Source organism: Typopeltis vanoorti, chromosome 11, assembly GCF_054136105.1.
Source record: "Typopeltis vanoorti isolate ZY-2024b chromosome 11, IOZ_Tvanoo_1.0, whole genome shotgun sequence".
Lineage (NCBI taxonomy): Eukaryota > Metazoa > Arthropoda > Arachnida > Uropygi > Thelyphonidae > Typopeltis > Typopeltis vanoorti.
In genome coordinates this window covers 77,082,898-77,110,557 of record NC_143559.1, presented here as the reverse complement: position 1 = coordinate 77,110,557, position 27,660 = coordinate 77,082,898, and the positions used below count along the sequence as shown (strand labels likewise).

The 27,660-nt window shown below is 34.6% G+C and overlaps 1 protein-coding gene across 1 annotated transcript in view; it reads right to left on the bottom strand.

Annotated features, from left to right (window-relative positions):
* Nucleotides 1–14,000: 14,000 nt before the first annotated feature.
* The window catches only part of LOC150101763 (uncharacterized), a 159,718-nt gene continuing 146,058 nt past the window's right edge, over nt 14,001–27,660 (bottom strand). The window contains exon 8 of the mRNA XM_090400450.1: nt 14,001–17,686. Within this exon, the coding sequence (XP_090256576.1) occupies nt 17,652–17,686 (35 nt within the window). The 3' untranslated portion in view covers nt 14,001–17,651. The remainder of the gene's footprint in view (nt 17,687–27,660) is intronic.

Genomic DNA, 27,660 nt, shown 5'->3' with positions numbered 1-27,660 from the left:
CGTAATGGCACATTTTCTTTATGTATTTTTAGGAGCCCATATATATACGGGGAGGGGGGGGGGGGGTCCTAGAATTATATGGTTTTAGTCTGTTAGTAATTTCCACAGGCCAAGAAGTGACCTTCTTAAGGAGCCTATGGAGTTTTCTAATTTGTGAGTTGGTGGAACTGTATTCAATGGGGAGGTAAGTAGCTTGATCTAATAGTAAAGCCTTAAGCTTACCTGTGTAGTCATTATGATTGAGTACCATAGTGGCATTCCCCTTATCTGCTTTGGTGATAACTATTTCTTTGTTTTTCTTCAATTCCTGTAGAGACTTATATTCATTAATGGATATGTTGGTTTTTGGTGGTTTTGTTTTTGTGAGAACACAAGCTACATTCAATCTAATATCGTTGGCGATGTGGTTTGGAATGCGGCGAATCCTGCGTTCAATCTGGATCATTAATTCCTCGGCTGGTAATTTCTTAGGAGCAATGGTGAAGTTGTGACCACATGGCAGAGCGTTGGGTGCTTTAGGCTTCAAGATGACTGAAGAAAGGTTAACTACAGTGTTGGTTTGGACGTCGAGTTCTTTTTTAAATTATCAAACTTGTTGATATGTCAACTACGTATTTTTCGACTCCGAAAAAATCAACAAAATCCTAAAAAAAACATGACTTGACCTCTTGTTACAGACTATATAGAAAATTGCCATCCCTTATCTGCTCCACTAAAGACAAACCACTTCCCCCTAGACCTACCTGGTGTATACCAGGTCCCTTGCAGCTGTAAATTGTCCTACTTTGGCCAAACAGGCAGGACAGCAAATATCAGAATCTCAGAACACAAGGACTACATCCGATTTCACCAGTACAGCCACTCTGGGCTTGCAGACCATGCTCTGGATACTCGCCACAGAATAAGGTGGAAGAAAGCCGCAGCAAGTTCAAATATGAAACACTATTCATGGAATCAGCCTCAGTCCTTAAAAACATGCCAAACCTCAACAAATTTGGATGCATGAGACTGCCCCAAATTTGGGAAACATATATCAGAACTTCAGCCCAAAGGCCAAGAACACCTAATGTAGCCCACGAGGGGGCACTATCAGGACTTTAGGAAAATGGTAGCTTCCTTGCTTCGTTTCTCATTTGCTGTTATGTAGCACTTGCGTGCACGTCTTTATCTTAAGTTCCCATGAAGGTGGCAACGTGATGTTGCCGAAATATCAGAAAGTATATATTAAAGTTTATTTAATTTATATTTCTAGTGTACGCTGTCAATTCTTTAAGTATTTAGTTATCACATTTAACCAGCATATAAGCCTTTCTATAAGAATTAGGGGGAACAAAGACCAAGAAAATGAATGATCCCCAACACTTTTCAATCAAGAGAATGATGGCAAAATGTTATTTGAAAAAGAAGTTAAGAAAAGATGGGTTGAACACATTTCAGATATGAAGAAAGAGAAATAATACCAGAGTTTAACAATCTTGAAGATGGTCTTCCACCAATACTAAGAGCTACAGAGCAAATGAAGACAGGAAAAGCACCAGGTCAAGATGGCATTCAAACAGAAATGCTAACGGCCCTAGAAGAAAGTGGAAAAAAAGAGCTAAGAAAACTATTTAACTATATGTATGAAAGTGAATATGTTCCTAATGAACTCAAGAATTCTATGTTTATAAACATCCCCCCCCAAAAAAAGGCGGGGTAATTGAATACCAAGATTACAGACCGATAAGCTTAATGAGCCATGTAATAAAATTTCTAGTACAAATTATATTGGAAAGAAAATTAATAACAGCAACTTCATTATTAAAAAATTATGGAAACAACTACCATGTTATAGTAAAATTTCAGTTTAATATAAACCAAAATAATCCCTTGACATTTCGCCCTCCATATCAAGGTTATCATCATCTTGAGTATACACACATGTACAAAGAAACAAGCTACATTACAATCTATAATAAAGTCACACTAATTTGATCAACAATTAACACTACTGTAAGCCTGCACATACAAATCAATACCGTTCAATAAAACTACTACCCTGACCACTGGTGAAAAAAAAAAAAAAATTATAACATCATAGCTAGAGAACAACATAGAGAATCAAACAGTACAGATGGTAGCTAATAAGGGCTGCTATTATTGCTTAAAGTTGTCAAATAAGGGTTTCCTTGAGAAATGGAAAGAATTTGTGCTGAATGTGTACAATCCAAATTCTTGGAAATTTTATGCCATTATTATTGTTTAGATTAGGATGGTTGATCAAAATTTCATGGACTTACTTGAATTTGCATTCTTATCCTTCCAATCAATTTGCTGTAAGATGTTAAGAGCATGCTCTGAGAGGCTTACTTTGCCAAAAAATGTTAAATTTAATGCATCATTGAGAGTTTTTTTTTTTTTTTTGTTGCATTGATTGGAATTTTATGTCCAGTTTTGCCAATATAATGTAAGTTGCAGGTGCATTCTGTGTATCCCAAGGGGAAGGAGAGGACCCTTGGAGGAGTCGAATATGTTGATTCATTTTATAAATGGTTTAAAAGTAGCAATTGAGATTGTAATGGTACAGGATTCTATTTATTTTATCTAATAACCTTTTAATGTATGGAATAGCTATGGTTTTGCTGTAATCTATATTATTTGCATTTTTTTGGTGAGGTTTTATGAAGAATTTTACTGATATTCTTGCTATAGCCATTGTTTGTAAATGTGTCACTAATAATTTGTAATTCTTGTTTAAGAGCTTGTTCATTAAGAGCAAATTGTAATAGCTCTCTTTTTGAGGGTGTTAATGATTCCAAGTTTTTGTGAAGGGTGGTGGTGGTGGTGGTGGTAAGAATCAGCATTGGATGGCAGCCGGTGTATCCAGGAAAGGAAGCGAGCCGATTTTTAATTTCAATGGTAAAATTTATGCGTTCATATTGTTTGTTCAGGTAGTTGAGGAAAGTGTTTCAAATTTGGTGGCCATGTGGTCAGATGATGAAGAAGACATCGATGTATCTAATCCAAACTAAGTTTTAAAGTAAAGGAATCTAGAGTAGGTTGCTCAAAAGCTTCCATATAAAAGCTTACGGGGGGGGGGGGACAGCAGTGAGCCCATGGCTGTACTTTCTTTTTGAAAATAAAAATCATTTTGCCACATTAAGTAACCAGAACATACTATGCAGGCAAAGAGCTGTTAATATCAGGCAGAAATTTGTTCTGTAAAAGGGCAGAAACACCAGAACTGACTACTAAATTATCTTTGCTGAGTGTTATCTTTTTAATTTTGTTTATGGAGTGTTGCATGTTCTTTATATAAGAGGAGGGAATGACCTACCAACTCTTGGATGTTGATGCTAATTTGTTGGCTAGGTAATAAGGGCTATCTATACCTTCAACTATCAGCTGAAGTAGAACATGTTTGTGAACTTTGGGAATCCCATAAATTCTGGAAGAGAAAGCATAATGTGGTAACAGTTTTTTAATAGTGTCCAATGGCCAAGAAGTGACAGACTTAAATAATTTGACGGTTTTCTTCTTGGTTAGATTATAGTTCATAAGTTGATTAGTGCCATTATCAGAGACTAACTGATTGATTTGATGAAGTTCTGTTCAGGACGACTGTAGCATTAGGTTTGTCAGACTTTGTTATAATTATATCCTTATTAACTTTTAATGACTTGATTGCTAGTTCTGTTTTGATAAGATTGCTACATATGGTGTTCATATTGTTCAAAACATTACAGGTTTCTAAATGAATTTTATCAACTATACTGCTTGGAAAAAATGTGATGCCTCATTCAGTGTGGTATACAACATCTAGTTTATTAACAGTTCTAGGTGCTACTGCAAACTTTATGCCATCATTAAGCAGTGACAGGTCATAGTTTAGGGTGTAGCTAGATAGGTTGATCATGGCCATTAGTTGCTCCTAACATCCTTTGTGGTTGACTGCTGCTAGAGTGACATGTCAGAAGAGAGATATCCTGATTGGTTAAATTTGTATGATTGGCATTCAAATTTTGCCATTGTTTTAATATACGAGATTTGGTCATAAGTTTTTGTTTATTACTTTACAGAATATATTTAGCTGAATTATGTGATCCTTTCAAGTACATTCCAAATATCAGAATTCATATAAATGGAGAGTTCAAATTTCAGATTTATAACTTGATTTTGGGCCACTGCTAGGTTTTTATAGGCTGTTTGCTCCCTAAGTATTGCATTCTCTGTACATGAATAGATTCGAAATGCTTTGGTCAAAGTAAATTTCTTTTTCAGCTTCATGTAATTAGGAATAACATTGCAATCTCTACACCACTTTAAAAAAAGCCAGCTGACTGATCAAAAGTGAAACATTTAGCTTACTGTAATAATTGCACCACTTATAAGCTAGATCTCCATAGATTACGAGAATCCTTTCTTTCATAGTTACACAGTGATCAACATTCATTATTAAAAAATTATAGAAAAAACAACCGTGTTATAGTATAAAATTCTTCATAAAACTTCACCAAAAAATGCAAATACAGATTAGAGCAAAACCATAGCTATTCCATACATTAAAGGGTTATCAGATAAAATAAATAGAATCCCGCACCATTAATCTTAATGGTGTGGGATTCTATTTATTTTATCTTATTTTATGCTACTTTTAAACCACCTATAGTATTAAAAACCCTACTCAACTTCTCCAAGTTGATGCTTGGAGAAGTTGAGTAGGGTTTCAATAGCATCTTTATTGATGCTATTGAAACTTTGCATTGAAAAATCAATGCAAAGTTTCAATAGCATCAATAAAATTATTACAATGAACGAATACATTTCGTCTAGAGAATTAAAGCTTACCACAAATTATACGGGTTTCTGATAATTTATAAAGAATACTAAAACAAGTAATTCAAGAAAAGTAAAATGGTTATTAAAACACTGAACTTGAAAGTGAGAGTTCTGTAAATGTCATTCATTAAATTATTCTAGATAGGTGGACTAAACACTATCTTTATTTTATGGAGCATGATGATTAACAGAGAGACTGATAACATTTTGCTCTTATTTTTTCTCGGGTTATATTTTTTTGAAATGCTAGAACTACTTGCTTCATCACATTATTATTCATGCTTATTAATATGAGGTTAATTAAATTTACTGACTGGTAAAACAGTTTATTATACTATCATTTCATGCTTCTGCATGCAATAATGCTAGACTTCAAGATGAAAGACTATTATACACACAATTCTTTGTTGCTCACTAGAGGAACTTTTTCTAGGGCTTTTCATCAGTTCCTAACATAATTGGTCTTTAGAGAAGGCAAGTACAGTCGCTCCCCCCCACCCCCCCCCATAAAATTGATTTTTAGCTCCAGAATTCAGAAAAATCAATTGTAAAACTTTCACTATTTCAGACAAGGTGATGATAGTTCTCTTGTGTCTTGTCTTGTGTTCTCTTGTCTCACATCGAAAGTGTTCAAAATAATCAATAGCCCATGAGCTCAATTACTGGTGATTATTAAGGGTGAAGACTGACTATTAAGTAATGTCCAAAAAATTAGGGCTAAACAGTTCTGCCCACTTCCATTGAAATATAAAAAGGTGTTAGAGGATTCATTTTATGTAAAGTAAGATGACATATAAAATGATAATTTGACTAATATCACTACTCTGCTTACTGGCAAATTAGGTAAAACAATGTTTGAACTTCAGCAGGGATCCCATTTTTTACCCTCTCTTCTTTCTCCTCTTATCATGGAGAATGAAAAATGCAATCCAAAAGATGTGATGAATAATCTGGGAGAAGAGTTCCCCCCCCCCACACGAAGGTATATTACAAAAGCAGTTCTGTAGGCCAGCAGCCTAATGTACTATAGCACATCTAATGGTCTAACACACTGGAAAGTATAATGGGTCATCCACACTAATAATCTTCCTGTCAATCTGCTCACTCTGCCAGGTGTTTTCCCTGAATGGAAAAGAGCACTACTAAACATGGAATTCCTTCTGCTTTGCAAAGAACATCCAAAAAAGTCGATGTTTCCATATACAATGTTTTTACCCTCACTGCTCTGATATTATAAGTCAGAGGTTAACTACTATGGAGTTTCATCTTTTTGATCTGCTCTGGATGAAAAACATCCTTCTCATTACCTGGAATTTATCACTCCCTTTACTCAACGAACCAATATAAACTTTTTGATCATCTTTCCTTTAATCTATATCTCCTTGGAAACTTTAGCACAGTGTTGACTGGCTACTCCATTTCACATATCCAGATGAGAAAGAGATGCTGAAAAATTTGCTCTCAGCAATGTCATAAGCAGCAATTAGACTTCCTGATTACTCAACACCCATCCATGACCTTTTCTTACTTATAACATTCTCAACTATGCCGCAGTAATCTCTCCCCCTCCCATAAGCAGGTCAAAATCAGTTACTATTTCCTTTACAACTCATGTCTCCAACAATCATTCCCACCCTTGTGTATCAATACCAAATGGCCGAATTGCTTGTTTCAGATTTAAGGGCAAAGCTATGAGGCCATTATGTCTATTAATTTGTGTGTTCTTGTGGCCAGTTCTTCAAGTCCTAAACATGTAAACTGATGTAATCTGTACAATTCTCAGTTCTAAACACACTGATGGGGCAAAGACAATCTCATCAACTTCAATGATACCAAAACATAAATGTCTTCTTTCTTACAAGAAAGACTTCATCTCTATTTACCAGTAATAATGCCCAGATCTCCAGACAAGATCAGATATCTTATGAATGAAGAAAAGTTTCTTAATATTTTAAAAAATGTAACATATGAAGAGCAAAACTGCTAGATTGCAAAAACAGTTCAATGTACATAAATCCTCAACCAGGAAGGGTGGTATATTGCAGTGAATGAAGATTAAATGCAAGACAAGCTGTTATAAAACTAACCTTTTTTGTTTGTTTTTTAATTATTACAAAATCATAACATGAATGGTTTTTTGCTTCAATATTCATATTAATTTCATCAATCAGGGAGGGTGTACAAGATAATTATGATAATACTGCATGACAAAGTGATACCATTACTAACTTCTGATCAACATTTTTCTTCCAAATTAATCTGTTAAGATCCAAACATTATCAGATCTTATATTTCTGTCTTTTAAGGCACTTTTTTTAATGTATCAATCTATCTGCATTTTTGTCTTCCTCTTGGTTTCTTACTGCCAACCTAGCAAAGAACACTTGTTTTGCTATTTCCTCTCCCCTTCTGTTCAAGTGACCATAACCACCTGAGATTAGCTCTAGTAACATATTCCTGAATGCTAACAATGGCAATGAAACAATGAAAACATTATTAGAAGTCTCCAGTCTTTGATCAAGTGTTTTATTTCTAGCCCAGCTCTTGGATCCATAAATTAAAACTGGTTTGAACACTGTCTTGTATATTATGGAATAAGTTCCTAAATTTATTCAGCTGACTTCCTACCATATCAGCTTTATTAATTCTATCGTCTATTTCCATATTTAACTTACCATCTTCACTAAAACTTGTGCTTAAATAGTTGAAATGTTTTACTTGTTCTAACTCACAGGATACAGCTGATGTTTTCAATGGATCTGCCTATTTTCATTGCCTGTCTTGTTATTGTTGATTTTCATACTATATATATTACAACAGGGAATCTTGCAGACTTATATTGGAAGTAAAGAGGGAAGAATAACATTGCCAACTTTACTAGATTTATATATTATTTATAGTACTTAACTGAAAATATTGTAAACATTTTAATATGAAACTAGAGAGATTGTTTTTTATTCACCATACATACAAATATATAAAATATCAGATTACTTACATCTATATATTTACATTAAATGTAAATCTAATAAATTAAACTAGCAAAAAATAGTCACTCATGAAATATAGCTGACTCACGCAATGAGAAATTACTTGCAATTTTCAACAATAATATTTTAAGCTGGGTTACTGTATAATAAGGGTATTAAGGGAATTGTTTAGCCAATAAATACACACAAAAAAATAATTTCTATATCTTATCTTTCCTGACAAACAACAAAGCATATCAATTTTTCAGACCATAAAAAACCATACTGAATTCATGATTGACCAAGTTTAGTTCACTTACAGAATTCCACTAGTGGAAACCATTGATTTATATTTTACCAAAGTAAAACATGGTTGTTTAGTTATTTATATATACAATTTTTAGAAAGAATGATTTTTTTTTTTTTATTAACCAGATTTATAACAAATAGAGTTCCAATTCTATGAAATACACTTTTTTTTTTTGAGGGATGATTATAAGAAATATTACATCTTAAGGTCTTAATATTGTCTATCTTAAAACTTTCAAGTTGATACTGGACTAGAGAAGTTACAAAGAGAATCCCAACTCAGAAACTTATTATTCTCAAAGTACTTTTACTGATGAAAAAGAGATGAGAAAGTAAAGGTGCATCACATTTTATGTTCACTACATTTTCATTCTGCATTTATTTACCAACCTTCAACTCACTATATATATTCTAACTTCATGTGTGGAAATATTTTTAAATAAGTAATTTTTAAGTATTTCTAAATATCTTGATATCATGTATAAAATGTTAGCTGAATTCCAATTTTATGTAATTCATATTTTATATGAAATAAAATATTACTTATATTTACAATATATGGGTAGAATTCACATAAAAACATGGTACAGAAAATGTGAAGTTCACTAAAATATATTCTTGTCTTCTATATTATAAAAATACTCAAGAAATGCAACATTTTTATTTATAAAGAAGGAAATTAAAATCTGATATAAAATCATAATTATTAGCACCGTATACACATAAAATTGCACTAATTTAAAGCTATTTACAGCTATCTCATTTCTTTCATATTTAAAAAGAAATGTTTTATATATATAAACAAGAACATTACATATTGTATTTTGTATTATACATTCACAATGTGTTTTAAACACTTATTAAGTTCATTTTATTTTCATAGTATATTGTAAACTTTTCTCTATTAACATAATTTTCTACCTGGTTTTTGAGAACAAAAACAAAGAAAAAAAATTCTTTATGTAATTTTTCTCTGACCATACCAGTGTGGAATGTTTTCAACCAGTAACATCTATCACACATATTTAAAATAATGTGTGTGTATTACCCACTTTTTGCTCTAAGAAATAAATTCATGAAATTACAATGACAAACTAAATTAAGTCACAAACTTAATTCATCTTGGTGATTTAAAGAGACAATCAGCACAAAATAGACATTTCAAACAAAAAAAACCCAAAAGATCTTCAGAATGATTATATTTCCTAACTACTTAGTTGTAAAGACTGATTATGATTACAGATTTGCAATATTGTTTCTTTATGATTTAGTATTCAAAGCTTTCAACTATTGTATAATTAGCATATAATAGCATTGATGGACAATTTGAGTATACACTCAAACTGTCCTAACAATGCTTTTGCCAATTACATTAAAGATCATGTGGCTTATGGGAAAAAAAATGAATACAGTGGGTTGATGTGTAGAACAGTTATGCACTTTCAATTTATTCGTTATGGAAACACTATGAAGACTGCTATCATGCTATGATCATTTTAATATAAAATAAACTTAATTACTCAATGTTTTGAACTTTAAGAATGCATGCACACACAATAATCCCTCAATTATCTGCAATCAATTTACTGATCAAATAATTGAAAATGATGGTTAACTGAAGGCACATTTACATGTATGGTGTGCCCGTTAAGTAATAAGACTGATTTTTTTTTTTACAGGACAGCCCTTTGAATAAAAGTAACAACCATGTTTATAGTTTTGCTCACTAGAGTGTGTTGTAATCGCAGGTGTGCCTTTTGAGTCAGGTGATGCAGCAGTTTTCATGTGGCGACTGGTAAGTAAGAGTGTGTGTGAGTGGAGTGTGTCAGAAGTTGTCATGGAGCAAAGAGCTGTGATAAAATTTTACTGTAAATTAGGAAAAACTGCTATAGAAGTGTACCAAGAACTAAAAAAAAGTTTACAGCGATGACTGTCTGAACCATGCATAGGTGTTCTGTTAGTTTTCAACATTTAAAGTGGGGAGGGAGTCCCTGGAGGATATCATTAGTGCTTGGGAAATTGTGAAGGAATATTTGTTAGCAGCAATGGTAAGCTGTGTTCCACAAATGAAGAAGAGGACACAATTTGGAGTAAAGTGGATGACAAACAATATTAAACAAGAACTGCATGTGAAAAAGAGGCTATGGAAGAGATATAAGGAGACAGGTGAAGAGAAGATGCATGAGGAATATAAAACACAGGCCAGGAGAGTGACTAGTATGGTAGGGAAGGCAAAACTGAAATATGAGAAAAGATTGGCCCTTAGATCCAAGGAAAATCCTAGGGAATAGAATGACTGATACAGAGGACATAGTGGAATTGTTCAATGGACACTTTATTAGAGTATTTCATCCTGGAGGAGTCAATTTGAATACTAGAGGGATAGGGCAGGTTCGAGGTTTTAGAGATGCAGGAGGAGAGCGTGTTCCACATACTGAGTACTCTGGATGTTAATAAAGCTGTGGGACTGGATGGTATTTCACCACAAATTTTGAGAGAATGTGCCAAGGAACTGATAATGCATTTGACCTGGCTTTTCAATGAAAGTCTGGCTACAGGAAAGGCACCCATGGAATGGAAGGAAGGTAAGATAGTGCCATTGCATAAGGGCGGTAACAGACTCAAAGTGTCTAATTATAGGCCAGTTTGCATGTCATCAGTAGTTAGTAAGATCTTGGAGAAAGTAGTGAGGGACCGTATACAGCATTGGGCAGATGAGGGTAATGTTATCTGTGAGAGTCAACATGGATTTGTGAAAGGGGTGCTCTTGTTTTAGCGATATGCTAGCCTTTTATGATAAAGTTACAAGGGCATTAGATGAAAAAGGCATATACTGCCATTTTCCTAGACTTAGCAAAGGCATTTGACAGGGTACCACATGATAAGCTGATATTCAAGTTACAGCACATGGGTCTGGATGTCAGATTGGTCAACTGGATTCAGGATTGGCTGTCTGATAGGTATCAGAGAGTTGTGTATGGTGGAGCAATATCAAAGAGGCAGAAGGTTACAAGTGGGGTTCCACAGGGCTCAGTACTGGGACCTATATTGTTTAACATTTATATCAATGACATTGTCCGTGGATTGCAAGGGGATGTTCAGTTGTTCACGGATGATGCAAAGCTGGGAAGGGTTATTAGTAGTGCAGATGTGGTAGCCCTGCAAGAGGATTTGAATAAGCTAGATAGATGGACAAATGAATGGGGGTGTTGGTTTAATGCAGCAAGATGTAAGGTCTTGAGGTTTGGGAAACATCGATGGGACACTGCATACTCTATGGGAGGAGTTATACCAGAGGAAGTAGGGGAGTCAAGAGATCTGGGGTTGATGATCGATAGAAACCTGAAATTTAGGGAACATATTGCAAAGGTAGTGAAGATAACAAAGAGATTGCTGAAATAATGAGAAGGACACTGACCTGCAGAGATAAAAATGGTTATCATTCTGTTGTATAAGACTCTGATCAGACAACACTTAGACTATTGTTCTCCGATCTGGTCTCCAGGATTTGAAGGGGATAAATTAACTGCGAAAAGGGTACAGAGGCAGATAACAAAGACAGTTTCAGGACTGTACAATGTTAGTTATGAGGATCGGCTGAGGGAATGTGGACTGCAGAGTTTGGTGGATAGAAGGAGAGGTGATATGATTGAGACTTAAACTGTTGAGAGGTGGTTACAGGGTTGACACTGGGGAGTTCTTTCACTTGGTTGAACAGTGGGAAGGAGTGATGACAAGGGGCCATCCCTGGAAGTTACGAAAGGAAACTGTGAGAAAGCGGGTGAGGAGTGGTTTCTTTGCATGGAGGGTGGTTGAACCATGGAATGCATTGCCTGATAGAGTGGTGAGAGCGAGAACGGTTAATGCGTTTAAGGAGCGGTATGATAGACTTTGTGTTTCCTAGGAGGGACCTCCCTCGAGGAGTTGTGATAGACTTGTGTTCCTTAGAAAGGACCTCCCATGATGAGTCTTTTGACTCCATGGAGGCCTGAATAATAATAATAATAAACCATGCTGCAGATTGCCAGTTTCTGTACAGACAAATGAAAATGTGGTGAGAGCTAAGGTAATTGTTGCCCATGACAGGCAAATAACCATTAGTCTACTTGCTGTACAGATTGGTGTCAGTAAGGAAACAGTCAGTGTAAGCTTAAAAAGAGAATTGCACAAAAGGAAGATTTGTTTGAGGTTTGTGCCGCATATGTTGACAACTGGGTTGCATGTTGTCAAAATTTCATCCATGCAGTTGATCATGATCGTGATGTGTTGCAAAGAATTGTCACTGGTGATGAAAGTTGGTGTTTTCAGTTTTATCTGGAAATGAAACACCAGAGCATGGAATGTCTTCTCCCTGGCAGAAGAAAATCAGGTTGCAAAAATCATATGTCAAGAGGACATTGTTTTTTCTGACGCTGCTGGAATTATCCACTGTGAATTTGTTCCTGAAGGCACTACAATGAACAGAAAGTATTATTTACGAGTAATGCAATGTCTGTATGCGACTTGTCACAAAAAACTGTTACACAATAACAAATGGTTTCTGTTACAGGTTGGATGATTAAGAGATCACTGTATATACAAAGGAGCTCAAGTTTAACATCTCACCATAACATACTGACAGCAGTACTAATTGGGTCAATTGCTGACCATTGGTTCAGAGGTCAGGCCTCTGGCAAAAAATAATAAAAATAAATAGTAAATAAAATAAAAATGACCTCAATAGCCACTATAATTAATTACTTCAAGTTCTGTTTTTTTTTAGTGGCTGGAGAACATGACTAGGAGAACTTTATTATTTACAGTTCTGATTTTGAAAGATACTGACTCAGTGAGAGCAGAACTCCTTTTATGATGACCTACAGCCCTATTGTTATCCAACCACATGTGGGTTTGAGAAGTACCATGCTAAGTGAACAGAATCCAAGTTTCTTGTATATAATGAGAAATTAGGCTTTTCCAATCACACCTGATAATTTCTGCAGAATTAACTGGAAAGGTACTTGATTCTTACCAAAACTTGATATGAATACAAATTAAGGAAGCCTGTGGGATGCTAATCAGTCACCTCAACCTCCACAGAATTGAATACCTAAAGATCTTCAGAAAAAGAATGGCTTACAATGAACTCATAACCCTCCCCTCCTCCTCCAGAGAAATCAACTTAATATGTAATGCCATTTCTCCCAAGAGAAAAATAAAGATCCATAAACTGTACTATACTGAAGAGAATCATAGTAGTTTCACACCCAAATGACAGGTACAGATATAAAAGTAAGGAATTCTACCATCATTAAAAAGTATTTTAACATGTGAACTGGCATATCTAATTCTTCCATTCAGAATATTCTCCTGCCACCTAAAAATAACAAGACGCTTTAGATCACAGTCAAATAAACAGTGATATAATTTTTATTTTATCATATTGTTAATTAATTTTACCCCCCCCTGCCAAATTAACAATGCTGCAGTATGCCCCGATGAGATGTTATTCTTGTGTCCTTTTGTATATATTCATATAAGTACTCTAGATGGCCTCTAGATAATGTGAAGAGTAAAACAATTAAGTTTATTTTATTCTAAAATTAGAGTTATCACTCCAACACAGGAATATTCTCCATCCCCCCCCCCCCACCACAATGAACATTATATAACAATGAAGGAAAAGATTCTTTGTTTATGATGACAAGAAGTATCCTTCTGGCTTCAATGAAGAGAAAAACAACTAGCTCTGAGTTGAGTAGCTGCAACTTACTATATTTACATGTATTTCAGAAATGTTAATATTTTCAGAATGAACCAATATTGCTCCACAGGTAATAGCATAGATATACGTGATTCAAATACGTATGGTCTGAATCAAGTATATCTATGCTATTACCTGTGGAGCAATATTGGTTCATTCTGAAATACAGCAATTCCTCGATTAATGAGTCTCCAATTAGTGCATCATTTTTTTTTTTTCTATACCCAAATGCAATTCATGGGCCTCTAAAATTCAATTAGTGTGCTTATATACCTCTTAAAAATAAATGCCACAGATTTAAAAAAAAATTCCTTCTATACATTCTTATGGCTAACTATTTTAAAAAATCAGTTGCTAGAATGAAATAATTTAGTTACTGATTTAAAACATTTTACAAAGTTATTTTTTAATGACATACAGTACTACATTATTTCCATGTACTGTACACTATGTTCCAAAATTACCACCAAAATTTATGTTGTCTGTTAATTACATAGCATTTCGCATCATATCACATGCCTCCTTTGCAATTGTTTTCCTTACTAATGAAGGGGATACAAATCCTTTGATGTTTATCTGCCAGTAAGCGAAACTAAGAACTAGGACTAAGATCTATGAGTTTCATACTGAAAAACTATCGGCAAATCCAAAGTAAGTAACCACTTTAGTACAACACCAAGGTAACTCGTATCCCCTTCATTATTGTTAAGGTTGCCAGAAAAATAGCCTTTTGGCTTTTATTCTATGTAATAATATACAGGCACACCTTTATGGCATTCGTATAGTGAAGGTATGCAAGTTCTTTTCACTTAAACCTTGTTATCTTCCAGGTCTACCTACTCACTGATGAGACCTCAAAAAAGGTTGAAACCGGTCTGGGTAGTGACCTCTCCTCATAATGTAATTACAGTATTACATCCCCTAGGGGCTGTGTTTTTACATTACGAGAAAATATCAAGGATAGTGAGGGAGTTTGCTCCACCTTTGATACGAGTTGCCTTGGTGTTGTACTACCAAGTGGTTACTTAACACTTGGATTTGCCGATAGTTTTTCAGTATGAAACTCATAGATCTTAGTCCTAGTTCTTAGAGTTTCACTTACTGGCAGATAAACATCAAAGGATTTGTATCTCCTCCATTATTATTAAGGTTGCCATAAAAATAGCCTTTTGGCTTTTATTCTATGTTTTCCTTACTTTTTTTATTTTAAAGTATTTTGCCAACCTTTAATCATGAGTAAAAGAATTAGTGAGCAGAAAAGCAGAAGTGTGAAAAAGATTTGAAAAGTAAAAACTTGAAATAATGAAGAAAAATTAACACGGCGAGCCCAGAGCAAAGATAGGATAATAACACAAAATGGGTGAATCAACTATAAGAGCAATTGTAAGCAAAGCTGCTGAATACAAAGAGAAAGGTAAGGCTGCTTCAAGTTCATCAAGCATGCAGACCACTTGAAATCAAAGCAATATAATAATTGAATTAGAGAAACTTCTTTCTACATGAAGCGAAGATTGTAACTGAAAACAGATCTCACTAAGCACTGACCTTATTAAATCAAAAGGATAGTCTCTTTGTAACCTTGAAAGAAAGGGCTATCAATGATGGAAAAGATGAATTCCACGCTAGTGGAAGAGAATGCCTTTCAAGACTTTTCTGGTCAAATCAGAGAAATCTCAGCCTGGTTATAAAGTTGCAAAAGACAGAATAACTCTTCTATTAGGTGGCAATGCTGAAGGTGATCTAAAGTTCAACTACCCATGGTGGTTTATAGGGCACAAAATCCTAGGGCCCTCAAAGGCAATCAAGCTTCATTCCCCATTATTTGCAAGTCTAACAAGAAAGTATGAATTGCTAAAGCTTTATTCAAAAGATGGTTCTCAAGTTATTTTCATCTAATAGTTGAGAATTTTTGCAAATGAAATAATCTTGATTTTAAAGCTTTGCTTATTTTAGACAATGCACCTGGTCACCCTACTTCTCTTGATTCATTGTGTGAGAACATTAAAGTGATATTTTTATCGTCAAATACAGCTTCTCTCATACAACCTATGGACTATCGCAACCTTCAAGGCATGCTACCTGAGAAGAACATTTAAACAGGCAATAGAAGTAACATCTGGAGATAATTCTATGATATTAGAAGAATTCTGGAAGAAATTTAATGTTAAATCTGCTATTGAAAATATTCATCAATCTTGGAATGAAATTACTGCTAGCAATATGCGAGCCATCTGGAAGAACATTCTTCCACATTGTGCAAATGATTTTAGAGGTTTTTCAAATGAAATGGGTAATGTTGTTGAGGAAATTGCCAACATCGGGAGTGAGCTGGCTTTTGATAAGAATGACAATGATAACATCCAGGAATTAATTAAATCTCATTCTGAGGAACTGAGTGATTTCATGATATTCTTCAGGAATATCAAGAAAATTTAACCACTGACAGTCACCCAAAAGAGATTTCACAGACATTTTGAAACTATTTTTTTGTGCAATCAAAGTTTTTAAGCAGCAATGCTTAGAGGCTCACCCTGATGAAGAGAGAAGCAATGAAATTTGCAGAAGAGTAGACGAGGCAATAGGGCCATACCATCAGTTGTATGAAAAAAAGCAGAATGCCTGCCAAACTATGTTAGCTCAATTCTTTGTTAAGAAATGAATAATAAATTTATATTTTGAATATGTTTTATTGTCTTTCAGCTTCATGGTTTTCCTTTAACTAGGCTGTGAGACATACCCTAATTCTTTTATAAAAAAAAATTAAGGGTCAAAAAAGAAATTTGAGGAATGAATTACACTTTTTCCCATAGGTTATTATATCTGATTAGTGCATTTTCAATTAATGCACCATTTTAAAGAATGCATTAGGCACATTAATCAAGGGCTGTACATGTAAATGTAATAAGTGCTTTGGAAGGAGAGAAAGAAATACAAGTTTAAGAAAAGTCTTATCTATATGAAATTGATAATTTCTTAGTACCAGTTTAGTCAGCACACCATAATTTCCAGAAAAATCAGAGTTGGAAGGGAGAATGCAGCTCTTGGACAAGCTTACAGAAAGTTCTTTAATATTGAAATCATTATTTATATAAATGTATTTAACACAACTGCAGAACATTTAATAACAAACTTCATATAACAGTTTATGAATTATTCACTCATATAATCAAAATATTCATAACCTCAATGCACTGGACTACAAAACATAATTTTTCTTCTATATTTTGAATCAAACTTTTTGATCAACTCTTCTATCAAAAATATCCAATTCTGTTATATTTTCTCCTCTATTAATGTGACTAGTTTGCTTCTCTGTCTTCCTTGCTGGCTTTTAAAGTGCTGATATGCAAAATAATATCACCACTTTTAACCATGTAAGAAATTTAATTTTTACATGGCTACAATATTAATTTTTAAGTGATAATCACCTAAAAATTAAACAGGTTACATTACCTAATATATATATTCTGCCCATTGGTTTCTTCTCAGTTTGAATATCACCACCATCATTTAGTGATCAGTACAAAAAATACACCATTTTATTTGTGCATTTCTGCATAAGAGCATTGTAATTCTAGAATCATCTAGACTATTAGCATGCAAACAACTGTTTATCAAAATATCACCAATAAGATGATAAACAAAGGCACAAAATACAGATATTATATATATTAGTCAAAAATACCACCTTACTCATTTACTATAACAATGTTTTTTCCTTAGATCACAGATAAAAAGCCTCATATCTGGAAACTTTAACAGTTGTTTTTGTTGCTGCAGTTCCAAAACTTAAAGGAAATTTTACTCTTATATCAAGCTGTTGCAGGAACTAAAATATCACCGAACACTAAAAGAAATTTGAAACAAATTATTATTATTAGACATCTTTAATGTATGCAGGTAAAGATGCATATCTTATTCACCATTTTTCCCCCAACATATAAAGTTCATCAAAAAACTTTCAAATATAATACAATGCTTGACACCATGATGTTAATTGGCATTTTATACAATTAATGGTGGATATGATCTAATTTTTAGATGGCTACAAGATTAATTTTGAAGTGATAATCACCTAAAAATTAAACATGTTACATTACCTAATATATATTTTGCCCATCAGTATCTTCTCAGTTTGAATATCATTACCATCATATTTTATTTTATATATAAATAATACAGCCAATTAAAAAAAAACTTGAGAAATTTTAAAGGCTCCTGTAGAGTAGCACGAGTCAAAAACTGGAGGGAAAAAAAATCCACATACCTTTAGATTTATCATAATATAACTAATTTTTTTTTTTTAATTAAAAACATAAAATATAACACAACGGTGTTATGTATGCAAGTGGCTAAAGTTAAAAGGAATTCATCTAAAAAAAAATTGGAAAAAACAGTATGGAAAAGGCTGCTCCAAAGAATAGAGATAAATGGAATGAAAAAGAAAGATGAGAAACTGCAATGATTTTGGAACTGAACTGTATATGGATATCAACTAGTAGCTGCTCATGCTCTTACATAATTAGAAGAAAGCAGAAGAATGGTAAGAAGTGGCAGTGAAAGTATCAATTAAAAAAAAGCATAATGGAAAAACAGAGAGCCCAAGAACAAGAAAGTGACTGGGGGAGGGGGGGGGGTCTGTGAGAGGGTCATCTATTACAGAGATTGTCCTCTTCTATATGACTGTGACTAGTGGCATGCCACCGAGTTCTGTTCTAGACCCACTACTGTTAAATTTGTACATTAACGAGATGGGAAAGGATCTGAGAGGAACTGTTCAGTTATTTGTCGATTATGCAAAGTTGGATAGAGCAACAGTTAATACAGATATTAAAATTTTGCAGGATGATTTGGATAGATTGGCAGATTGGGGCAAAGGAGAATAGACATCAGTTTAATGTGGCAAAGTGTAAGGTTATATATTTTGGGGTGAAAATATTACCAGCTGTATACCACATGGTGAAACTGTACTACTTCAGAAAATTGAAGAATTCAGATTTTTAGGAGGGTTAGTGAATAGGGGGTTAAAGTTTGGGGGGGGGGAGCATATAGCAAAAGTGGCTCATCAGATTACTTTGTTATTGAAGAATACTTTGACAAGCAGAGACAAACAGGTTATTGTTTCTCTTTATCAAGCCTTGATAAGACCTCATCTTAACTACTGTGTGCAGATCAGGACAGCAGAGTTTCTTGGTGATGAGGAGGTGAAGTGGATCCAGAGGCGAATGACCAAGATGATATCAGGTCTATGGAATGAACTTTGCGAGAACAGGTTGAAGATTTGTGGGTTACAGGAACTGGTTGATAGGCGGAAAAGGAGTGATATGATAGAAAAATACAAATTACTGAAGTGATATATATATATATATATATATATTACACAATCAAGAATTCTTAGACAGGTTTTGTATGCATCACCCCAAATGTGAGAACAATATTCTAAGGTTACTCAGATTTGAAATTTATAAAGTGTTAGATACTGAGCAGGAGAGAAGTAATGTTTTGAATAAAAAAAAAAAAAATTACCTAGTTTTCTGGAGAATGAGGAGGCTATGGATGTAATGTAAATACTAGAATAAACAGGATATGAAAGTTAGCACAAGAAGTGAAGTAATCATCTTTCTTTTTTAACAAAGAAAGGACTATGTTTTGATAACACTGAAATTCAGTAGATTATCTTCATCACATTTAAGAATGGTGAGGAGATCAGTGTTGTAATCATTGTTAGAGCACCCTAGAGTGTGGATAAGAGTAGACAACCCCAGGGTGCTCTAACAATGATAAAGAAATCCAATGGGAGGAAGAGTCATCTCATGACAATGAACAACCAGAAACACAATTCAATTACAAAGGACAGGAGGGTGACCATAAGATGGTAGATTAATTGAGAAGGCCTTGATGCCAGACATAATCAGATACCTTGAAAATATAATGCCTACACAAGTTTCATTTCTCCAAATATTTCTTGACTGTATCAAAAATTGGACCAGGTCAGCAAAGAAGTCTGCTGTAGAATGTGGGGAGAATCCATATTGATGATCACTGATGGGTCTCTGAGTAAGGAAGGAGCTAGGTGATCTTAATCTTATTCTATTCAGAATATTGAGGTGAGAACAATGGGACAATACTTTGGTGGTTAACTTTTATCTCACATTTAAGATACATAATGGATGGACAGCATGCTTCTATGCCATTCAGATAGATGCCAGATAAGTATGATAACATGATGGGTGTTAATTCTGGAACAAAAGTTTTTAGCATAACCAGAGGAATACCATCTAGATTATGAAATTTATTAGCATCAAGACTACTAAGAATTTTTCTGATCCTGGGAAAAGATGAGAGGAGACATGTTACAAGCAGTTTATGGTATTAGCACTACAAAATTATGTTTCCATGGAAAAATAATTTTAAAAATGTGTTAAAATGCAGAAAGGTTAGGTGAAAGAATTCATTGTTTTGGCTGGAGCCAATGACCCGAGAAGAATTGTATAAGGGGAGGTGTGAAATAGTTACTGGAAGTAGCAAAAAAGAAGAGTGAAAAAAGTGAGTCTGCTGCAACGCTATGATAGAGATGACCTGAGAAGGAAGGTGACGATAGCTAATGACTTAATACACAGGTTGTATAGAAGGAGAAGGAATAATGTCGAGTTTGTGGATCTATGGCTGAGTTGGATGGATGGAAAGATTTGTACAGTGCTAATGGGCTGCACTTAAACAGACTTGGGGTTGGTGTCTAGAAAAGGCCTTCTTCAATGAGAGTGTGAAAACAGAAATTCAGTGAAACTAAAGAAATAAGGATGGATACAGACAAGTGTGTGTGTGTGTGCAAAGTCTCTTATGAAGCAAATGAGTATGTGAATGAACAAAAAAGCAAAATCTAGTCTCTCTCTCAAGTGACAACATCATATGGGGTAGTTAATTCGGGACGTAGAGGTGGTTGGGAGAGCCAAAAGGGATGCTACAGTTTCTAAATACTAACGCTAGAAATTTAAGATGCCAAGAAATTATATTCTTGGTTTCATCCTTTAACCAAGTGTAAACAAACACAGTTTGCACATGAAGTCACTTCACAACTGAGCTACTTGTATATAAAGGATAATGACTTCACATCATTCACCTTAATATCCCATAATGCAATTTTTTATGAGATTATACTAATGACAAATTCTCATCCTCTTATTTTTAGCATTATTATTTTTTTCATTGCCTCATGGTTGGCAGAGTGGTTAGTGTATCTGCTCTCCAGCCAAAAGGCTGTGGATTCAAATCCTGCCATGGATGTTTGTGATTGTCTGTGAAAATACTAGTAGCAGTGGTTGGCAGTAGATGGTGTAGATGAAGGTAGATGCGGTTTGTTGTAGTTGGTGGATTGAGTGGTGGAGACGGAGAGTTGGACTCTCTGGAAGTGTCACGTAATAATAATTAGCCTCTATATACAAGTAGCCCAGTTGTGATTTTTCATGCAAACTTTGTTTGCTTACACTTGGATAAAGGATGAAACCAAGAATATAATTTTTTGGCATCTTTAATTTATAGTATAATCAAGTGAAAAAAACTTTCAACATCTATCTCTAATCCAGGGTATTTTGGTAATAAGCCGTGACATCTTTTGACTAATTGTATATGGAAATATGACTTCTGCATTACTTCGACCTTGGTATCACTTCTGGGTCTGACTCTCACTGAAGAGACCTCAAAGGTTGAAACTGGTTTGGGTAGTGGACCTTCCCATAATACATACCATTATATGTGTCTGTAAGGATATGTGTGTTGCATTATGGAATACTAAAGCAATTGATGTGAAGTCATTATATGCAGGGGAAAATGTTTTAGCACCTAGCTAGAGGGAGCAGAACAAGGTTATCCCTGTAAGTTGGGTAAGAATGTGGTTAACAAAAGGTATGAAGACTAGATTTTTTTTTTTTTTTGCTTGGAGGATGGTGAATGAATGGAATGGATTGCCTGAGTTAGTTGCAAGTGCTTTGTCTGTCAACGGTTTCAAGGAGAGGTGCGATAGATATTGTGTTAGTAGTTTGGATCTTCTCCCACAATCAGTCTTAGGACTCCATTGAGCTGCGTGTACAATAATAATCATAATACTACTACTACTTAATAATTCTAATTTTAAAAAAGTATGTACATTATAATATATAATTGATATTTTAGGTGATAGATGACTTTCTAGTGCTCATTGGAACACCACTGCTCTGCATGTTCTTACTGGATGCATGATCTGGCTACTGCCATATTTTGTCTCCACAGCATATATCAAGAGTGATTGGTCTGTGGAAATTGCTTTACTTGCTGGCTGTCTCTTAACCCATTAATAACAGAGTGAAGTCTAGCAAGGCCACCTGCAACGTGTGTGCGAAAAGAAAAGTCATTTTATGAACAGATGTTCATAAAAATTTTATGAACAGATGTTCATAAAATGGACCCCACTCTGGAGATGAAACATGGCAGTAGCGACATCATGCCTTCAATAAGCAGGGCAGTGGTGTTTCATTGATGACAGTTATCTGCTGCTATTATATAAAAATTATATAATTTAATTATATTTTAGAATGTATACTTTATAAACTACAATTATAAAGTAATATACATGTCGCTAGCATTTGAACCTTGTGGTAGTTTTAACTGTGCTGAGAAAATATTGTTTAGATACTTTTTTTTTTTTTAATTTTTAGAATGTACACATGGGTGGTTTCTTTTGTAGTATTTATGTGTCTCTGCTTTGTTGGTTGTTTTTATATAGCAAAACCCAACTCAAACCAAAAAACTAGCAATTTTGTGTTAGTTTTTTTTAGTGGATGCACCATGAATTTTTTTTTTTTTTTTTGTAACAGAAAATGTGAATGATTTCTGTGATATAGACTGCGTGGATGGATGAAAAGAATGTGAATATTAAATAGTGCAAGACATATGATTACAAAATACAGCAATGTTTCTCAAATTTTCAGAACCTACATATCCTATTTAAAATTTAATTAATACCAGCACACCTCTCAAGCAAAAGCAATGTGAGAAAATTTATATTTCATCCAAATATGAATAATTATAAAATATTTATTTCTAACACTGATGTTTAAATAAATTAATGGCTCGCACTCATTTTCATTGCAGACATTTGATCCTTATGTTTTCATAGTTACCAAATAATTTTCATTAATTTCTATAGTGCATTTCAAACACCCTGTTATTATCCAGGGGTGCTTAAGAGTCAGAGCTATACAACTGAGAGGAGACCTATACATAGCAATTAAAGGAATATGGAGAACCGAGCAGGGCTTCTGACTTAATGTTCAATCCTCACCTTCTCGTGGTGCACCTTGTTGGGTATCTACCCGGATACTGAACGAACGAAGATGGGTTGGCAATTTTGGAATTAGCCGACCATATTGTATTCTTATTGGCTTAAACCAATATACAAAATGATGGTATAACATGACAAAATTAAATGCTGGCTGAGACGTCACCCAGTTACACAAGGCCCCTGTTGTTTTCACCAGTGAACCAGAGTGAATAGCAAAAAGTCAGCTACTGGAACAAACTCAGCACTATCAACAAAAGAAGCCTGAATGGCAAAGAAATGGATCTACTTGAGGAATTAGATAAGTACCAGATGAAATAATATGAGTGACTGAAATAAAAAAGGACCAAAACTGGTGGGATCTTTCTGAGCAATAAATACAAAATGTTATATTCAGGCAATGACAATCAAGGAAAAGAAGGAAAAGCCATAGCATTCAACACTAAATACGAAGCTAACCTTCTTGAATGACAGGAAGTGTCAAGTAGAGTGATGTGGGCAAATATAAGAATGGGGAACTGAACAATGAGACTTATTTGTGCCTATGGTCCCAAAGAAGGTTCTACTAAGATAGAAGTGGAGGAATTTTTTGAGGTTTCAGAAAAAAGCAACTGACACAATGAAAAACGAAAAGTTGGTCCTTGTTGGGGATCTAAATAGCAGAGTAGGAAATGATTGTCAGACATACAAAAATATTTTGGGAAATTTGAAGAAAAGAGCAAAGCAAATAATATTGGCAAATACCTGTTGGATTTCTGCTCAGGACATGGACTGGTTATTACTAACACCATGTTCCAACATAAAAATGTGCACAAATTCCCATGGAGAGAAAAGGCAAGGAATAAGAAAAGTCTCAGTGACTATATTATTCTTGATAGTGATGTCTTCTCTCTGGTGCAGGACACTAGAATGTACAGAGGATTTGAAATTGGAAGTGATCATAATTTAGTCTTGAGCAGTGATAAAATTGAATTTCATATTGAAAAGAAGAACATGTAAGAAAGTTTTAAGACGAATAAAAGTTGAGCAGCTCTTGGATGTGAACTGTAGACTAAAATACACAAAGATTATTGAAGAAAAAATGAAAGAGTTTCAAAACAGGAACCAAACCTTGGAGATTCAGTGGCAGGCCTTGAAGAAAACACTGATTGAATCAGCCAGAGAGGCATGTGGTGAGATTGTCTGCAAGGATAGAAAAATCGAAATTCCATGGTGGACACAGGAAGTTAGAGAGGCATTGAAGGAAAAGAAGAAAGCATATCAAAAGTCATCATCATCAAATTCCTGCCATGTACCCTCAAGGGGTGTACAGGATATGATAGTACCAAATGAAAAATTTACATCATTAATAACTTCCTATCTACAATTTTCCTCCAAATCAGTCTGTTACTTTTCAAGACTCCAACATTATCAGATGTTATATTTCTATCGTCTAAGGCACTTTGTACAGTATCAATCCACCTATATCTCGGTCTTCCTCTGGGTCGTTTTCCTGCCAACCTGGCAGAGATCACTTGTTTTGCTAATCTTTCCTCGCCCATTCTGTTTAAGTGACCATACCAGCTTAGATTAGCTTTGCTAACAAATTCCTAGATGTTGACAATGTCAAGTTCTTTCCTAATATCCTCATTTTTAATATGATATTGCCATTGATGCCATCTGTTCACGCCTATAATCTTTCCGAGGACTCTCATACCTGCAGTCTCTAGTCTTTGGTCAAGTGTTTTACTTATGACCCAGCTCTCAGATCCAAAAGGTAAAATTGGTTTGAACACTGTCTTGTATACAGCTAATTTAGTGTTCCGACTAATTTCTCTCTTATTCCATATAAATTTATTCAATTGACTTCCTACCATACCAGCTTTGTTGATTCTATTGTCTATTTCTATATTTAATTTACCATCTTCACTAAAAATCATGCCAAAGTAGCTGAAATGTTTTACTTGTTCCACAGGTTCTCCGTTCACAACATAATTGACATTTTCAATGATTCTGCTATTTTCATTGTCTTTGTGTTTTTATTGCTGACCTTCATACCATATCTATTACAACAGTTATTCAATTTAGTCAAGGAATCTTGCCGACTTGTAGTGGATTTATTTAGAAGTATAACATCGTTAACATAAATCAAAGAGCTCGACATTAATATCTCCAATTTTGATATCATATTTAATACCACTTTCCTTCATAATGTGATCCATATAAATAATGAATAACAGAGCAGATAATGTACATCCTTGTCTGACACCAGATTTAACATTAAACCATCTTCCTGTACTTCAATTCTAACTGCTGACTTACAACTCAAAAAAAGAACAAGTATTTTTGATATTATACCTCATTGACATCATATAACTGTAGTGTATTGAATAGCTTCTGTCTCGGCACCTTATCATATGCCTTTTCAAGATTGACAAAATTTAAAATATAGATCTTTGTTATATTCCCATGCTTTCTCAACTATTTGTCGTAAAGTGAGGATCTGATCCTGACAGCCTCTACTTGGCCTAAATCCAGCTTGTTCTTCACCAAGCTTTTCTTCCACAATTCTTCTCAACCGTTTCTCAAGTACTTGTATAAAGCTTGCCAGGAACACTCAGTAGGGAAGTACCTCTGTAATTCTCAGATTCAGTTTTATTTCCCTTTTCATATATGGGTACTATGAGAGCTCTACTCCAATCATCGGGAATTCGTCCCTCTAACTGAACTATGTAGTGCAGCCACTGTAAGACTTTTATACCACCATACTTCAGCATTTCTGGTCGAATATCATTACTCCTGCTGCCTTTCCACATTTCAAGCCTGTGACTTTTTCTACTTCAAGCATGGATATGTATTCCTGACTATGCCTGTTGAGTGTTTTTTTACCACTGTGCTATCATTGCTTATTTCATTTAGCAATTTTTCGAAGTAATTACTCCATACTTCAAGGATATCTTGTTTTCCCATTTTCGTGTCACCTTTATCATCTCACTCCATTTACAGCACTCTTTCCTCCATTTCTAAGTTTCTTCAAAAACCTCCAGAATATCTTACCACCTTCTTGATATTTATTTTCCATGTTCTTGCCAAAGTCCTCCCATGACTTTTGTTTAGCTAGTTTTACACAGTGTTTAGCTTTCTTACATTTGTCTCTGCATTCTCTCAGAGCACAAGCTGACTTATTTGAAAGGAACTTTTGATAATGCTTTCTCCTTTTCCTTCAATGCCTCTCTAACTTCCCGTGTCCCCCATGGAGTTACGATTTTTCTATCCTTGCATACAACCTCACAGCATGCCTCTGGCTGAATCAACGAGTGTTTTCTTCAAGGCTAGCCACTGAATCTCCAAGGTTTGGATGCTGTTCTCAAACTCTTTCATTTTTTCTTCAATAATCTATGTGTATTTTAGTCTACTGTTCACATTTGAGAGCTGCTGAACTTTTATTCTGTTTAAAACTTTATTACATGTTATTCTTTTCAATATGAAATTCAATTTTATCCTGCTCAAGACTAAATAGTGATCACTTCCAATTTCAAATCCTTTGTACACTCTGGTGTCCTGCACCAGGGAGAAAACATCATTATCAACAATAACATGGTCAACGAGACTTTTCTTATTCTTTGCCTCTTCTCTCCATATGAATTTGTGCACATTTTTATGTTGGAACATGGTGTTAGTAATAACCGGTCCATGTCCTGAGCAGAAATCCAACAGGTATTTGCCATTATTATTTGCTTTGCTCTTTTCTCCAAATTTTCCAAAATATTTTTGTATGTCTGACAATCATTTCCTACTCTGCTATTTAGATCCCCAACAATGAGCAACTTTTCCTTTTTCACTGTGTCAGCTGCTTTTTCTAAAGCCTCAAAAAATTCCTCCACTTCTACCTTAGTAGAACCTTCTGTGGGACCATATGCACAAATAAGTCTCATTGTCCAGTTCCCCATTCTTATATTTGCCCACATCACTCTACTTGACACTGCCTGCCATTCAAGAAGATTAGCCTTGTATTTAGTGTTGAATACTATGGCTACTTCTTTTCCTTATTTGTCATTGCCTGAATATAACATTTTGCATTTACTGCTCAGAAAGATCCCACCAGTTTTGGTCTTTTTTTTGTTTCAGTCACCCCTATTATATCAATCTGGAACTTATCTAATTCCTCAGCTAGTTCGTTTTCTTTGCCATTCAGGCTTCTTTTGTTAATAGTACCAATCTTTAACTCTGGAAATGTTGAGTTGGGGGTGTTTTTTCAGATTTGTTCCAGTAGCTGACTTTTCACTGTTTGCCCAGGTGAAAACAACGGGGGAGGGGCTTGTTTAACCAGGCAATGCTCCAGCCGGCATGAAATTTTGTCATGTTGTACCATCATTTTATAATTTGGTTTAAGTTAATAAGAATACAATTTGGTCGGCTAATTTCTAAATTGCCAGCCCATCCTCGTTCGTTCAGTATCCAGGTAGATACCCAACATGGTGCACTACGAGAAGGTGAGGATTGGACATTAGGTCAGAAGCCCTGGTCGG